General features: G+C 43.3%; 1 protein-coding gene across 1 annotated transcript in view; it reads right to left on the reverse strand.

The window, feature by feature from the left end:
* Positions 1-6660: 6660 nt before the first annotated feature.
* Positions 6661-16843, reverse strand: part of NPSR1 (neuropeptide S receptor 1) — an 81835-nt gene continuing 71652 nt past the window's right edge. Inside the window, exons 7-9 of the mRNA XM_056857048.1 lie at positions 15723-15815; positions 9842-10013; positions 6661-6745 (exon numbers count right to left, since the gene is read on the reverse strand). Of these exons, the coding sequence (XP_056713026.1) occupies positions 6661-6745; positions 9842-10013; positions 15723-15815 (350 nt within the window). The remainder of the gene's footprint in view (positions 6746-9841; positions 10014-15722; positions 15816-16843) is intronic.

Consider the following 16843-nt stretch of genomic DNA (forward strand, 5'->3'; position numbering starts at 1 on the left):
CTGACACTGGATTTTCATAATGAATCTTCATAATCTTGTCTTTAACTCTGGTGTCATAGAACACTATCATCAAATCTCTTGGCTTAGATCTTCTCATTCTAGCAGGTAGTGGTATCCTGTATATTCTATTAATGGCTTGTTTTAATTCTTGTTCATCTATCTGAAATAAGTAGGCCAAATTTGGTATTGCAGATTCTTTATTATCTCCCATCATATCTGGAAAATTGCGTATACGAAGGTTGGTCTCTTTCACTCTCATCTCCATCATTGCCATTTGATTTTTTGCCGCCATCTGATCCGCTTGTATTGTTTCAATCTGTTTTTCTTGGCTTGTTAATTTTTTCTTTGTGTCCTTGTGCTCATCCATCACTTTCTTAATTGATACATCCATCGCTTGCATATCTGTCTTCATAACAATCATTTGAGTTTTTACTTCTTTCAAGTCTCCAGTGACCACATCCAACTTCTGATTAATAGCTTGGGATGCTTGACCAAGATTTGTCATCATAGAAGTCAACTGTGCCATCTGTGCAGACATCTGTTCAAACTGTTTATTTGTTGCCTCAGTTTGTTTAGTTAGCATATCCTGTAACTTTTTTTCCATGGTCGAGGTTTGTAAAGAGTCCCTTAGTTTAGTATAGGCAGGGCTATGTAGTGAGCCAGAGCGGGTCGAGACATTTACATTCAAAAAAAGCTGGTAAAATACATGTCCACCGACAGGGCCTTTAAGGTGCTGGTTAAAAGATGATAGTTCAAAGATCAGCCTAGTAATTTTTTCAGGTTGAAAAGAGTCGAAATTGGCTTTAAAATTGCATTTTAAAGTTTTAAAATACCAGTGAGTTTTTTCGGTCGCTCTAGATCGGATTAATCAGGAAGTAAACAGGAAGTTACTAGTGCTGCAGACCTTCTATCGCCTCTTCTCGATGGTTATTCCTTCAGGAATGATTTGAAAGTAACTCGAGTGCGACGGATATTCAGTCCCGCGGCTACTTCCTGTTGTTTTAGTTCCAATGATAGAGAGGGTGTTATAGAGCGTCTTCCGTTCCAGGCACTCCCTTACTGCAAACGTGGCAGGAATTCGCCGGAAAATCAGGAAGAGAAATCACCCTCCCCTTCCTTCGGACCTCTCATTGGTGATAATTCTTGTCAGTCTAAAAGGTATCCTTCCGACTCTTTGTTATGGTTTAGGCTGATCGATCCGATAAGGCTCCTGTCGCTAATCCCGATGACTAACTCAGATCAAACTTTTTCAGTTCGGATTATGGAGGGGTGGGGGTCCCAGAAATATTCTTATCAGCCTCCCGTCTGTTCAAATTTCTAGTAAGTAGACGAAGAGTTCTTTTATACTCACTTGGGTGTCAAGAGGTGAGGTTCTTTTCTTTATGTAGTCCTTATGTTGGTATTAAAGCGGTGGAGGGTGGAGCTTGCTGCCAAAGTTGCGTTTTGGCGATGTCCTTCCCTAGTGCCCTCGCAGGACCGGCGTCTAGGACTCCGAGGGGCTTAAAAAAGCCCCCTCAGAGTACCTAGGAGGTCAAACCGCGTTTGCGGGCTGCAGGGAGTTCCTGCTTTCCAACCCACTTGCAAGGGTCGGATTGGGGTATCTATGTACCCCAAAAATAACGCAAACTTGGATTTCTCCCAGGACAACCTGGGGAAATGGAGTGCTCTCTCCAACGGCACCACCGGAAGAACAACATACTGCATGTTTAATACTGATGCTTTCTTCAGATTTCTGCTTTGCTTTCTGCAGAAATCAGCAGTCCTGGTCCTACTGCATTGTTTATTAAATATCTCACCTTAAGTCTCTATGAGAAAGGTAGACTATATTATTAGCATAAATAAAATAATGGAAAACCCACTTGAGAAGAATGGATTTGAGATATCCCCCCCCTTCTCTGATCCAGCCGTCTCCTGCAGAATCCATTCCCTGGCTACCTTTGGTTAAAATGTCAGGAAAAAACCACAGTCGATACTGTGCAGCTGAATGTCACCTGTAGTTGTGGCTCTCACACAGAAACAGATGGGCTCTTTCACACATGCTGAATAATACACTTTCAATCCACTTTCAATGCACTTTAACAGCCGTTTGCAAATGGATTTTGACATTTCACACAGTAAAATCCAGCTGCATAGTGCAACGAAAGTGGATTGAAAGTGCACCATTCAGCATGCGTGAAAGCACCCAGAGATTCTTTTCATGTCTGAGCCTCTGTGTTGATCCAGAAGACCCATCCTTAGTTACCCCTGACTGATAGGACTGTCAGTCCTCCAAAACATCTTTATATGTGGTTACACAAAGTCAAGATGATGACTTCAGGAGGGTCTTCGGTCAACTGACCCATTCACACTAGGGCATCAAATCAAAGGCGCACTCCGCCAGGTTCACGGTCCTAAAAATAAACATTATGCTCAAGAAATTTCACTTGTTTAAGAAAACACAGCAATCTTCTATAATGGGAAAAGAGCATTATAAATACACGATAAGCTGACTAAAATGCTTGCTTATATAAGCAGGAAATAGCCAGATCAGTTATAAAAAGCTACATGCCCATCTATTTTTTACTTACAGAAGATATTTTGTTTAATCTTTTCTTTCTCTCCTTTTCTTTAAAAGAATGTTTGTATTTCCTAAGCAAGGGGTTTTATTGTTTGTCTTTGTCCAGATTTTTGAGGTATAGTTGGGAAATCATGGACAAATTATGGAGTGTGCAGTTATATTTCTAGGAGGCGAGATGGCTTGGAAAAAAAATTGGGCTTTAATTTTTGTTTTAGTTTTAAACTAAAAGCCATACAGACAATTTCAGCACATTTCATTTTACACAGAAAAGCAAACCTTGTGTTAGGAGAACTAAAAAGCCTATTGGAAGGTGCTAAAAACAATAAAGTGAATTACAAACCAAGAGAGAATGGTACCTTACAACATACTGGAAGGGGCTTTATGACAAAATTAACATTCACATTAAAATAATTTGCCCAGCAGCTGAATTCAAAGTAAAGGCATTTGTTTTCAAAAATGGGGGAATTAAGAAAAGGGGATTCCCTGAGAGACTGTGGAAGGGGACCCTAAGAGCTGGTTGCCATGGGGATGCTACCAGTCATGGCCACCACCATGGCAAATCACACCCACCTTGGGCTGTAATGTGGAGTACTCCTTGCCTCATGGATTGGGCCCTCTTGTAGCGAGTCCCTGTGCCCCTTCTTTATATTCCTGATGTCCACTGGGAGGAATATGATCTGCATATTCTAGGTGCATTTCAATAGCATTTGCATATCACTTTCAAGAGTGTGGAGGATGCCAACCCACAGCTGGCGGATATGTCCATAGTCTCCAAATGTTGGACCTAATCTCACCACCGGAGGTGGGGGGACACCTTGACTCTTGACAAGAAAATCTGTTGTTGCTTTTTAAAAATGTTGAATGTGTACTTCTGGCTACTTCCTTTTTTGTTTGCCAGCTCCCTTTTAAGTCTATGTTTGCAAGAAGAGTGGTAAGCTGCAGTACTGCAGTCCAAGCTCTGCTCATGACCTGAGTTTGATCCCAATGGGAGTCAGTTTCAGGTAGACAGTTCAAGGTTGACTCAGCCTTCCATCCTTCCGAGGTGGGTCAAATGAGTACCCAGCTTCATGGGGGTAAAGGGAAGATGACTGGGGAAGGCTCTGGCAAACCACCCCGTAAACAAAGTCTGCCTTGGAAACGCTGGGATGTGATGTCACCCCATGGGTCAGGAATGACCCGGTGCTTGCACAGGGGACCTTTACCTTTACCTTTTTGCAAGAAGCCCTTTTGATTTCAGAGTACACTGAAAGTTTCAGGCGTATTATAATAAACTGATCTGTACAAAACCGCTCCAATGGCTCTGTATGATAACCTCCCCTTGACATAAATCAGCCTTCCCCAGTAGGCTAATAGCTTGCTTTGCTAGCTGTAACCAAAAGTACAACACTCACGGAATAGCATGCTTTGTTACATGTATCCAGCGCAATAAGTATTATGCCTTTTTCTAATTGTTTTCCTATATGTAAAGCTGCGTTGAGGACTTTCTAAAGCAGCAGGATAAAAGCCTGAAATCAAAACTGGTAGCAACAACACTGCATGCATTTGTGCTGTGAATTAAAGCTTCAGCCAATGCCAAGGACACCGTTTTATAAATAGGAGCCAAGCTCCAAGGGACATGAATGTGCTTTACAATGTACAATAAGAGCCAGAAAAATGGTCAGATAGGAAAGATAACTAGGTCTCATATTATCATCCATAGCTTTCAAAACAGATCTTTGACAAAGCCATTTGATCAAACCAGAGCATCTACACATGAAAGCATATTGGCTTTAGGGAGGATTCCAGAGACAAAATTATATCTAAAGCAGTTGGGTGTGTTTTCCCTCTATCTTGTTTCTTAAAGAAAAGCAGCCTCAGAGGATGCAGGTAGTAGTTACTAGGATTTTACTGGCAGGGTTTATGGCCCAGACATTTTCCCCTCCTGGACTAGGATTGTACCCACAAAGAACCCGAAGTTAATTTCAGTTGGCTACATTTATGGTCAATTTGAGGCTTCAGAGTTGCATCATCTGTTTTACTGCAATCGTTTGTTGTTCTTATTATCAAATTAGTCTATAGGTCCACAATACTTTTTTTTTTAATTAAGAACTTAGACCAATACCTTTATAAGAAGGGGAGGTGTGGGAGGAAATATGGTTTAAAAATACTGTATTAGCATTTGACTTCATCACCTGGGGTTCATATTACATGCATATCAAAGTTGACATTACTAACCTATGTATGCCTAAGGAAACTGTTTCATGTTCAATATGCATAAGTACTCGGTCATTCCATTGCCATGTTGGATCTTCTCCTATCAGATCCATCAGGGGGAGGGGCTGTGGCTCAGTGGTAGAGCATCTGCTTGGCATGTAGAAGGTCCCAGGTTCAATCCCCGGCATCTCCAGTTAAAGGAACTAGGCAGATAGGTGATGTTAAAGACCTCTGCCTGAGACCCTGGAGAGCTGCCCTGGTCTGAGCAGACAATACAGACCAAGGGTCTGATTCAATATAAGGCAGCTTCATGTGTTCATGTGTGTTCATGAGAAGATGTTCCAATACTCCAGCCCCATAGGGGATATATAGAGTTTCCGTGGACCTTTCTACAAGCTAGCACTGCAGGGGCTACTCACTCAGCTCATACCTGGCCAGCATGCCAGTGATGGGTTTTGGCTAACATGTTGCCTCCTTGCTCTGCCACCAACTGATGGATGGTGCAGGAGGATTCAACAGGCCAGCCAATACCCATTGTTAGTTTTGCTGGCCATCGCTTCATTGCCATCAGGGCTACTGAGCCTTGGCACTGCTTACTCCTGGCCTTCAGGGGTTCTCCAAGGCCATGGAGGCCCACTAGGAAGTTTCCTTGTAGGTGAAAGGGCCAGCCTGCCTATGAGTAAGTCCATGGAGGAATGGCTTTAATTCTCTTCCCACTGGCTAGTTCTCCCTTCCTCCTCTCCCAACTTTAATGCGCAGGGAACATGCCTCTGTCTGACATGTTTTGGAAGCTTTCCATGGAAGCTTAAATGTTTGCCAGCCTGAATTAGGGTATGTTTTAGTAAGGTAAACCCTTCATTCATTTTAATCTTGTCCTAAACTTCATTCCTTCTGAATCAACGATAGCCACCCTTTTCACAGAAGGTACGCAGTGCAATCCTCTGCAGAGTACACCTTTTTAAGCTCATTGATTTCATTGGACAGAAGGATGTAACTCTGCCTAGCAATGCACAGTACGTCTCTGTGTATGACTTTCAATAACATTTCACCCCACTGGGGTTCTCGATCCAGTATAAGGTAGCATGGTATTAAGGACTTAAGGGGCCACAGAGAGCCACAAGGAATGGTGATAGTTAACACTGATATACAAATGTTAGTTTCCCTTCCCATTGAGACCATTAAACAAAGAGTGGTGGTGGTAACAATTCAAAGTATTTTGACATGGGATGGAGGGGTTCCATTTTTGGAAACAAGGTTTCCAGGTTGTGCCTGGCAACTGGCAGATGTTTGGGGGGTGGGGAGGGGATATGGGAGGGCATGTGCCACATTGTGTGTGCCATGATATCACTTCCAGGAAAACTCAGAATTGATGTTGGATAGCTCTCAGTAGCCCTCTGAAACTCTCTTCATAGGTAGCTCTAGGAATCATTCAAAACTCTATGGTAAAACCGTACGAAAAAACCGCCTTTGCTCAGAGCAGTGGTGGGCATTGTGAGTGATGGGATACCTGGCCACCTTATTTGGAAAGAAGAAAAAGGTTCTCACTTATACCCCTCTCTATCACACAGAGCGCTTTTTCATTTTTCATATATACAATGAGCAGCATGGTGCCATATAGAAACTTGACACCACTGTTTTAAAAAAATAGAATGTTCTCATATTCATGACAAGTATTTACACTAAGAAACACCACATGCGTACACATTACAATGTCTCTGAAAGAAAGGACTAGCTTCAGTCCTGGGCTTAACCTTGAAAGCTCTGCTTCCTTCTGGGTTGAACGTATATCGGCCACAAGAGTATACAATTAATTGTTGTCCACGTTCCATGCCAACTCCAAATACACAGACTTCAGACCGCTGAGGGTTTTCATTTCCACTTAGAAGCTCCACAGTCTTTGTGGTCACCTACTAAACATATTCTGGACTAGAGAGAACCTGCATCTCTTGTCCTTCTGTTTTGTCTCTGAAAGTTCCCAAGGTTCCTGATCGTTGCCTAGGAAACAGAAGAGATTAATTTTAACTCCACCAAAGAAATCTCACTCAGAAGGGCTTGGGGCCGGGAAGAACTTATTGCTGTTGGAAATGTATATATGGTTTATTCGTTTATTGAGACGTCTAGGCTCTGTTTTTCTCCACAGCGGGGACCCAGATCATTCAGAAGTGTCTCTTCTGTGGTGTGGTTGCTTTCCCTGGTTGAGCCTAACATAAAGCCAAGCTCGTATTTGGTAGAATCTTATCTATTTGACTGCCTGTGGTGGAAATGGCCTATTCTGGACAGGACTGCGACAATTTGGTCCATGTAGTCTGACTAGTTCCATTCTTTTCGAGGTAGGGTTGCCAACCACCAGGTACTAGCTGGAGATCTCCCGCTATTACAGCTGCTCTCCAGCCGACAGAGATCAGTCAACCGGGAGAAAATGGCCACTTTGGCAATTGTACTCTATGGCGTTGTAAGTCCCCACCCCCAAGCCCCGCCCTCCTCAGGCTCCACCCCAAAAACCTCCCGCTGGTGGCGAAGTGGGACCTGGCAACCCTATTTTGAGGGGACCAAACCTCTCCCGTTTCTATACTTTGGTCAATTTCTCATGACTAGTTCCATTCTCTTTTAAGGCCCCAAACCACCTATTTCACTGTAAACCACCTGTCAGTGGTATGTATGCATGTTCCGGAGGGGGCATGTCTTTTCACAAGGTAACCAGAAGGGGATCGTGTAAACAGGTAGCAAACCACTCCCCTTTCATCAGCATGAGTTCTGAAAATCTCATTTGCTTATTTTTCTGCAATTGGCTAGTTCTCAGTCCTTTTCCTCACTGACTAAAGAACCCCTGTTGAAAAGAATATCTGAAAAGAGAGATTTCCAGCTGGGACTGGATTGCCATGGTGCAAGCTTTCTACTTTTCCTTACTTCTTGGTTCTGGGGTGGAGAGAACGGCAGTGTCCTGTCCCTCAAACTGAACAGTCATGAAGTGGCTTGGGGGCGGGGGAAGGATTCTTGGAACTACATAAGGGCCGGGGGGCCCACTGCGCACAATAATGAGTGCCAGCGAGTATAAGAAGGCATTTTCTGAAAGACCCCTGCAATTTTTAAAAACTCTTTATGCTTTTTTTTTTTTAGCCAGCTTTAAAGTCATTTCCTTCCTTTCAAACACAACGGCTTCCTGAACTAAATCCAACTTTACTTTTTTATTACAATAATGAGCCTTGAGAGTTTCCAGTTGATTCCTACTCTGCACAGGGCTGTTTCTGGATTTTTAGGGGCCCAGGGGGTCCCTCCTCTCTTCTGCCTACTACCAGGCCCCCTCTCACGTAGGGTTGCCAACCTCCAGGTAGTAGCTGGAGATCTCCTGCTATTACAAGTGATCTCCAGCCGATAAAGATCAGTTTCCCTGGAGAAAATGGCTGTTTTGGCAATTGGACTCTATGGCATTGAAATTTCTCCCCTCCCCAAACCCCGCCCTCCCACTGGTGGCGAAGAGGGACCTGGCAACCCTACTCTCATGCCACCCTTCCCACCCGATGACCCACATGCCTGTGCATCCTTCCCCCCACCCTTAATGAGCCCTCTCGCCACCTGTACTCTCAGATGCCTGCACCAACCACGGGCCCATTCACTGGTGATACTGGGCAGTGCATGCCCCGGGAAGCATGGATGGTGAACTGCTTGAAAGCAAGTGGGTGGGTCGCAGGGGAGGTGTGTGCAGTCAATGGCAGTGTGCTCTTACAGAAGCCCCGGGCCCCAGCGCCTGCCCTGCCTTCGCGTGAACTGATGCTAACCTTGACTCTGCACACCACTCAGGTTCATGTGCCAACCTCCAGGTAGTAGCTGGAGATCTCCTGCTATTACAACTGATCTCCAGCCAATAGAGATCAGTTCACCTGGAGAAAATGGCCACTTTGGCAATTGGACTCTATACCATTGAAGTCCTTTCCCTCTCCAACCCACCCTCCTCAGGATCCGCCCCAAAAACCTCCTGCCGGTGGCGAAGAGGGACCTGGTGACCCTACCAACTGATATACCCAGAGAACATTGGCATTCTCTTGCATGTTTCTTACAGTGTTCAGGTAGCTGGAAGAACTAGGTAATGACAGCCCATCGACATTTTTGTAAGGCTTTGAGAAATGCGTAGGGTTGCCACTTGCCAGCTCTGGGTTGGGAAATACCTGAGGATTTTGGGGGCGGAGCCTGAGGAGGGTGGAGTTTGGAGAAGGGAGGGACTTCAATGCCATACAGTCCAATCACCAAAGCGGCCATTTTATCCAGGGAAACTGATCTCTATGTCTGAAAAAATGAATTGGAAAAATGGGAGTGTTTAAACTTTAGCTGGGAGAAAAAAGACAACGTCTTTGGAACATGGGGCAAATAGTTGCCTTTTTGGCCCTTCAAGCTGAGTCACTCTAAAATACTGCCTGTTGCGTCAAAGTCGATACATCCAAGATAACTATAACTGAAAAAAAGAAAAAACCTGACGGTCTCACAAATGATTTGAGGATTTGAACAACCTTCAAGGAGTGTTCATTAATCAGGCACAACAAAAATAACAAAATAAAATGACTAATTTTAAAAAATAGAAATACAAATTTAAAAGTAATGCTGTAGCGTTCAACAGCGCTCCTCACAAGGAATAAAATTAATAAAAAGAACATGAACAAAAAGCAGCAGCAGCACCCCACACACACACACACACACCTGCCAGCTCAGATAGCAACCACTCTGCATTTCAAAAAGCGGGAGCGGCTCTTTGAGCCATCCAAAGTCAGTCACTTTCAAAACTAGGGTTGCCAGCTCTGGGTTGGGAAATACCTAGAGATTTTGAGGGGTGGAGCCTGAGGAGGGCAAGGTTTGGAGAGGGGAGGGACTTTAATTCCATACAGTCCAATTGCCAAGGCAGCCATTTTCTCCAGGGGAACTGCTCTCTGTCGCCTGGAGATCAGTTGTAACAGCGGGAGATCTCCAGCCACCACCTGCAGGTTCGCAACCCTAGAAATGCATGAGGGTATAAGGCACGAGCCTAGGGGAAAAAGCTCTCTTTTCCCTTCCCCACCCCCACATGCCATGATGCTACAGTCAGAGCCAAAGTACCTGAAAGACGAGCAAACAGTGTTGCTAAAGACACAGTATATGATGGGGTTGATGGCACTGTTTAAAGCTGGGAGGTTTTGTATAATCACCGCTGCATAGAAGCGTTCTTTAGTCTCAGGGAGGACGCTGAAGTTGTCCAGGATATCAAATAGAAAGTAAGGACTCCAGCAGAGCACAAACGCTGCAAGAAATCAAGGAAGACTTTGAAAATTTATTCCAGTAGTTTAATAGGATAAGTACCCCTGGGATATCTGAGCAACATCGCCTTGGAACTCTTGCAAAGACCCTGTTTTCCTCCACCCCAAAAAGAGAGAGAGAAATTGCTATTGCAACTTTAGAAACCAATCTCAACATTTGCAGCACAGTTCTATGCAGAATCAGATGTGCCTAAGCCAATGGATTTCATTCTTAACTCTGCATAGGATCAGGTCATTCATGGGTGACATTTAAAAAATTGGAACAGCCTCTTTCAGTGGATGACAATTCTTAAGCAAATGACTTTGCTTTCTACACTTAAAACCTGAAAGGAATTCCAACATCTGCTTGTGAACCTTGTGAAAGGAGGAAACTTTGCACAATCCAAGTATAGCAGATTCCACAGTGCTCCTCTGCAAAGGCGTAGGAATGCTCAGATCCTTTGCATATCTCATCTGCTGAGACCTTTTAAGAAGGAAATGTGTGCCATACAATCCTGTTATAGTAATTCAGCAATCCCCCCAGACCAATCTAGACAAACTGCGTTCTATGAGCAGTATAATCATGTTAAATGCATGTCCAATTAGACCATTATCAAATGCCAGTCAGCTCCCTTTAAATGCCTCCCCTGAGTTAATAGCCGGTCTGATCATATTAATATATAGTTCAACCTCTATGTCAGGGCTTCCTTGGCTATGCTTTTGACGAGCTTTGTGGCAAATACATGGTCAAGTTTAAATAAGGGAAAAGGAAATGAGCTTGACGGAGTGTGGTTGCTCTTTTGGTACATCTGAGCATAGACAGGTAAAAGGAAAAAGAGAGAGAGGTAGAAAGCTGGTGAGATCTTCTATCCAAATTTAGAAATTAGCTTTCTGAGATGTCAGTTCATTCTGTTCCAACACACAAAAGGCACCAAAGGCCATGGATTGAACCCAACGGTTCCCTTCTGTTAAGTGAGAAATCTTCTGTTAGTAAATGAATTACCAACCCTGTTGGATCTGTGGATCCTTTTTGCATTTTAAAAACAGCTAGGAGGCACTGGGGAAAAAATGGCTGTCATGAGAGCTGGGGCCAGTCACCAAACGTTGCCAAGCAACACCCTGTGATAGAGGCAGCTGTTTCCTAATGGGTGCTCCCTGAAAAGGCAAAGGTGATTGTTTTCAGGGTCTTCTGAAGCACCTCCTGTTCCAATGAATGAAGGAAACCCAGGATTGGCTCCTTGCTTTGGGGGAAGAAGGAAGTGTACACCAGGAAACATGCTGGCAAGCACCATGCTGCACAGGAGCACCAGCTTAGGGATCATGGTGTTAGAGGAAGAGTCCTTTTGGTAGAGGAAGGGATTGTTCTTCCAACAGAAGATTCCTCACAGTGAACAACAAGTGTCTTCTTCTAAAAAGATTCCTCCCTTGGCAGAAGGAGACCACTGGATCTGTCCATGTTCTCCAGGATGACCTGAAGCTACATGAAGTCACTTCACTGCATTAACTAGGTCTTCATTGCTTGTCAGGTGTTGATATGGGGAATGGATGGAGAGACTAGAGACAGTTGAAATATGTTTTCCCGCATCAAACCACACTCTTTTATGCTGAAATCTTTTACAAAGAAGCCAAAAGACTTGGATTTGAAGTGAGTCAGGACCTCAGTATTTCCATTTTAGCAACCTGGTCCTATGTATGTTTTCTTGGAAGTAGATCTCACAAGGTCCCATAGATGCTACCTCCTTGAGTACATTTTTGGAGAAGGACCAGCTAAAAATGATTGTAAATAATAATAATGAGTTGGTTTTTATATGCTGATTTTCTCTACCTTTTAATGAGAGTCAAACCGGTTTACAATCTCCTTCCCTTCCTCTCCCCTCATCAGACACCTTGTGAGGTAGGTGGGGCTGAGAGAGTTTGGAGAGAACTGTGACTGGCCCAAGGTCACCCAGCAGGCTGCATGTATAGGAGTGGGAAAACCAATCCAGTTCATCAGATTAGAGTTCACTGCTCATGTGTAGGAGTGCGGAATCAAACATGGTTCTCCAGATGACAGTCCACGGTTCCTAACCTCTGCACCACTACACCAAAATTGCTGAGGATTTTAGCCTAAGGCTATGACTACGCAAAGATTCTGGGATGGATCCAGACTAAATTTTCCATCAGCAGAACAGAACTTTCCTGCCTTTCCCATCTCACTGCAGCCCACTGATCTTTATGTAATGCCACTCTTGGGGGGCAGGGGACCCCAAGGAACACCATGGTGGGAGTCTGCAACAAGAAGAGGGCAATTGTCAATTTAATCTGGAGCCAACCATTTGTATGGATCTCTTTCAAATGAATAATTAATCAACTGATGTAAAAAAAACTCACAATAGTAAAAAAAAAGTGAAGGATTTCAATTAAGATAAGTTCATTTTAACTACTGAATATCGAGACATCTATTTATTTTGGGAAATGACAATAACATAGAGCCTGACTACAGAAGCACACGGCCTTATTTGATTAATTAGCATTACAGTAATTTGATCCTATTAGCATTACAGTAGATAACTCCAATTAAAACCTCATTTTAACCCACTATTAATTTACCTATTTACATAGTCCCTAATTCAACAGACACTATCAGAATTAAGTAAGCTAATATACAGGAGGGTGTTGGTTTAATAAGACTTCTCCTGTATACTAGCAACTTGCTGAAAAGGATTTATGCAATGTGGGACTGTGAAACTTCCATGTACCTTTGCGGCTCCAAAGTAGCGATCTATGAATACTGTTCATTTTCTGGTTTTTGTGTGTGTTTTGTTTTCATATGTTGTTGTGAGTCCTTTCAAACTGTCTATATTTGTTGCTGACTTTTTGTATTTAATGCCCTTTTTCACATTACATGTCACTGCTATGCTACACGTCTTTTATATGCAACTGATGCAAAAATAATTTAAAACCCAAGTGCCCCTAGATCTCACCTTTTCAACAACAGGGTTCTATGCATAGCTCACTTGATTGGTGTCAAGATATGGGGCAATTCACATAGGAGGAGTGTGACACCTCTTTTCCCACTCACACAGAATGCCTACCACCCTCAGCATGCTCTCTCTCTCTGTTTCAGGGTTACAAGTAGGTCAGGCCATCACATGTTGCTACCCTTCTTGCCTTTTTAAAATCTATAGATAGCCATGACTATTTCACACCTCTGGTCCTCTCTCACACTCAGAGGCCATTTATGCTTTGGAATTTTGTGTTGGGTTTGTCGCTCTGCAGGCACACAGTTTTCTGATCCGAATTCTCAAAACTGTATGCATGAGGGCTTTTTGCCCCAAAGATATTCCAGTACCTTGTGCTCAATTCATCCCCAGTGAAAGACAGAGCTTCTAAGTCCATCCCCCCTAACAACGCTGTTTTTTAATTGGCTGTGGTGTACTTTTTGAAATACGTCGCCAGCCCCACAGTGGGATTCTTTAATTTGTAATAAACCAAGTGGCCCTGATAATGAAAACTCCCACTGTGAAACTAACCAAGGGGGGGAATGCTTACTCCCGAGCACGTGTACTCCAGTTCCGCTAAATCCTGCCCGCAAGATTAAACAAACGAGTTAACTTTTATTTATGATCTGAACACTGAAGAAAGTAACATAAAGGCTACAGCACTTCTTTTCCATTGAACATTTGAACTGTTTCCCTATTCCAGCCTTTGGGATCTTTTGTTACAAATTGACTCATCTGTCCAGTTAGCTTTAAGCTGCTCTTCGCCTCAGCTTCATTCATTCAGACATACTCTCTAATCTCTCACTCCCTGCTACTGCTCTCTCAGCTGCTGTTTTCCAACTGTTATCTTAATGTCCTAAATAGAAGCAAAGGGATTTGTGCATTTGGCATGTCTAATGGACTAATTTAATTGATAATCTGCAAACAGTGATCAGATTTTTCAATGACTGGTTCATTAGTTTATCCATCTGTTTCTGGTTGTTTGCATGGATAGTAAGTAATACAGGGAAACAACCTGCCAGTTAGTGCAATTGGCTTTTTGTGCATGTGCATCATCATACAGCCAAACTGCGTTCTGCTACCTCCTCATCCTTGCTGTGTAACTTCTCTGCTTAGGAGGCAATTGTTTAAACAGACAATTAGATCACTCACAAATCATCTAAATCAGTCATCAGTAAATGCTGTGTTTCAATAAAATCCTACCCTTCGGAGTTCATCTAAGTTGTCCTTAGCAATGCTAATGGCTGTTGCTCAGTATGAATTGACAGTGTCTTTGGGTGCTTTCACACATGCTGAATGATGCACTTTCAATCCACTTTCAATGCATTTTAATGATTGTTTACAAGTGGATTTTACTATTTCACACAGAAAAATCCATCTGCAAAGTGCATTGAAAGTGGATTGAAAGTGCATTATTTGGCATGTGTGAAAGTGCCCTAAGTGTATGAGCAGTTTTGGGAAGACCAGATGCAAACTGATTTAGAAGGGCTTCATGGCTGTTCAGCACAAATGGAACAGATTGAGTGATTAGCTCACATCTGATCACAACCTTCAGACATTGTAAATTCAACAGCTGAATGTGTTTGCAGCATTCCCAAAGAAATCTAGTTGGTCTTGAGGCACTGTCACTGTCACACTGACTTTGGCAAAAGTTATATTTTGTTGGTTTTAAAAGTTGAAATTCACACAGCATCCACAGAGAAATCTAGATTTCTTGTCCTTACTTGTACAATACTCAGCAGATTACCAATCAAATTAGCCCATTGGATGTCAACTTGGAAGGCTTTAAGAGGGAAGTGGACATGTTTATGGAGGAGAAGGCTATCCATGGCTACAAGTCAAAATGAATACTAGTCATGATGCATACCTATTCTCTCTTGTATCAGATGAGCAGGCCTATTATATTAGGTGCTGTGGAACACAGGCAGGATAACGCTGCTGCAGTTGTCTTGTTTGTGAGCTTCCTTGAGGCACCTGGTTGGCCACTAGGTGAACAGACTGCTGGACTTGATGGGCTTTGGTCTGATCCAGCAGGGCTTTTCTTAGGTGGTCTGGAGGCACTATCACATGGAGGGACAGGAGTCCCTCTTTGGCAAAAGTTCTCTTTTGCTGTTTCTAAAAGTAGCAAAGATTCCAGGAACTTGGAAAGAACACAGAAAAAGGGTCCTGCTGCTCAGGGGAATAGAATACACACCTATTATTATTATTATTACAGAAAAATTATGGTGGAAAGGACAGGATTTGATGGTGCTGGCAAGCAGAGAATCTAACAGCACGGTGCCCAGAAGGCATGTTTTCATTGTTGCAAAAGTGGGCTTCGGCAGTGTGAGGAAATGGCTCATCTAAAGCACACCAGGCAAAATGCAAAAATTCCACGACTCTGCCTCTCAGTTGTGAGTCAGTGGAAGCATCTCTTCACCTTTTGCAATTATATCTCTTTGGGTTATAAGTGCTGAAGGGCACTCAACACAGAGCAAAGCCTAAACAACAGATGGGAGGACAAAATTGTTCCTTCAGTAGGGAATCGTGTTAAAGACACCTCTCTTGATACGTATTTTTTTAAAAATGTACACTAGTCTTCTGCATTTGGATGGGACTTCCGACAGTGAAGCCTGACATTCGTGCCAGCATTCAGGAGCCCTCCATGAAGTCAATAAAAAGTAAAACTTTTCACAGGCCATCCTATTGCCAAGCCAAATCTTTACAGGGGTTTTGCAAACTGTCGTCACTTACCAAGAATTATTACCATGCTGTACTTGATGGCTTTGACTTTAGCCTTTGATATGAGTCCCCGATGGGTGTAGTAGCTGGCACAGAATTTACCCTCTGCAGAGAGGAGAAAAATAAATGTGCATAAGCTAGTCAAAATGCGGAGCCTTGCCCCATCCACTCTTCAAGTTCGATCAAATGGCCTGAGGGATTTTCATTGTAAGAGGCTCCGACACAGGAATGATTTGCATTCCGGTGATTTAATTATTCATTCCAGAGCAAATCCCTTTCGGAAAAACCACTGAGTGATGCAAAGCAATTTCTTAATATGTCCCATTACTTTTCTCTTTTGTCATTCACCCCTTTATTATGTATTTGGATGCCTACAGGCAGCTCTATGACATGGCTTGCAAAACATGATCAGGAAGCAAAAGCTATTTAGTTCAGCTGCCTTTTGGAAGGCAAAACTGGTGCCCCAACCAGGAGCAAGATGACATGAATGGCCCCAGTGAACACTGGCAACATCTTCAGGGCCAATGGCTCTGCATTCAGGGGCCCTTTGAGGCTACCACCACTGCTGGGGCTCCGATCCCTGATGACCTGCTGGGTGCTTCAGCAGATAGCTCTATGCTGCACAGTTGGGTATACAAGGGTGCTGCTCTGGTTGATAGTTCATTAATTCTTTAATCTAGGTCTCCTCCATGGGTTAATTTTTTTAAAAAAGACCATTTCAGAACCAAATATCTAGTTAACATCTCAATCTGAAAGCTCAGAATGGCTTTCACATCTTTACATTTTCAGACGATGCAAACTACAGTACTGGATGGACAAGATAATAAAGTACCATTAGCACAATGTATTTGCGTCTGTGGCTCTGCTATAGAGGATTTACCACATTATATTTTAGCTTGTCCCCTTTATGCAATAAAGGTAAAGGTCCTCTGTGCAAGCACTGGGTCATTCCTGACCCTTGGGGTGACGTCACATCCCAACGTTTACTAGGCAAACTTTGTTTACAGGGTGGTTTGCCAGTGCCTTCCCCGGTCATCTTCCCTTTACCCCCAGCAAGCTGGGTACTCATTTCACCAATCTTGGAAGGATGGAAGGCTGAATCAACCTTGAGCCGGCTACCTGAAACCAACTTC

Source organism: Euleptes europaea, chromosome 11 (assembly GCF_029931775.1).
Source record: "Euleptes europaea isolate rEulEur1 chromosome 11, rEulEur1.hap1, whole genome shotgun sequence".
Classification (NCBI taxonomy): domain Eukaryota; kingdom Metazoa; phylum Chordata; class Lepidosauria; order Squamata; family Sphaerodactylidae; genus Euleptes; species Euleptes europaea.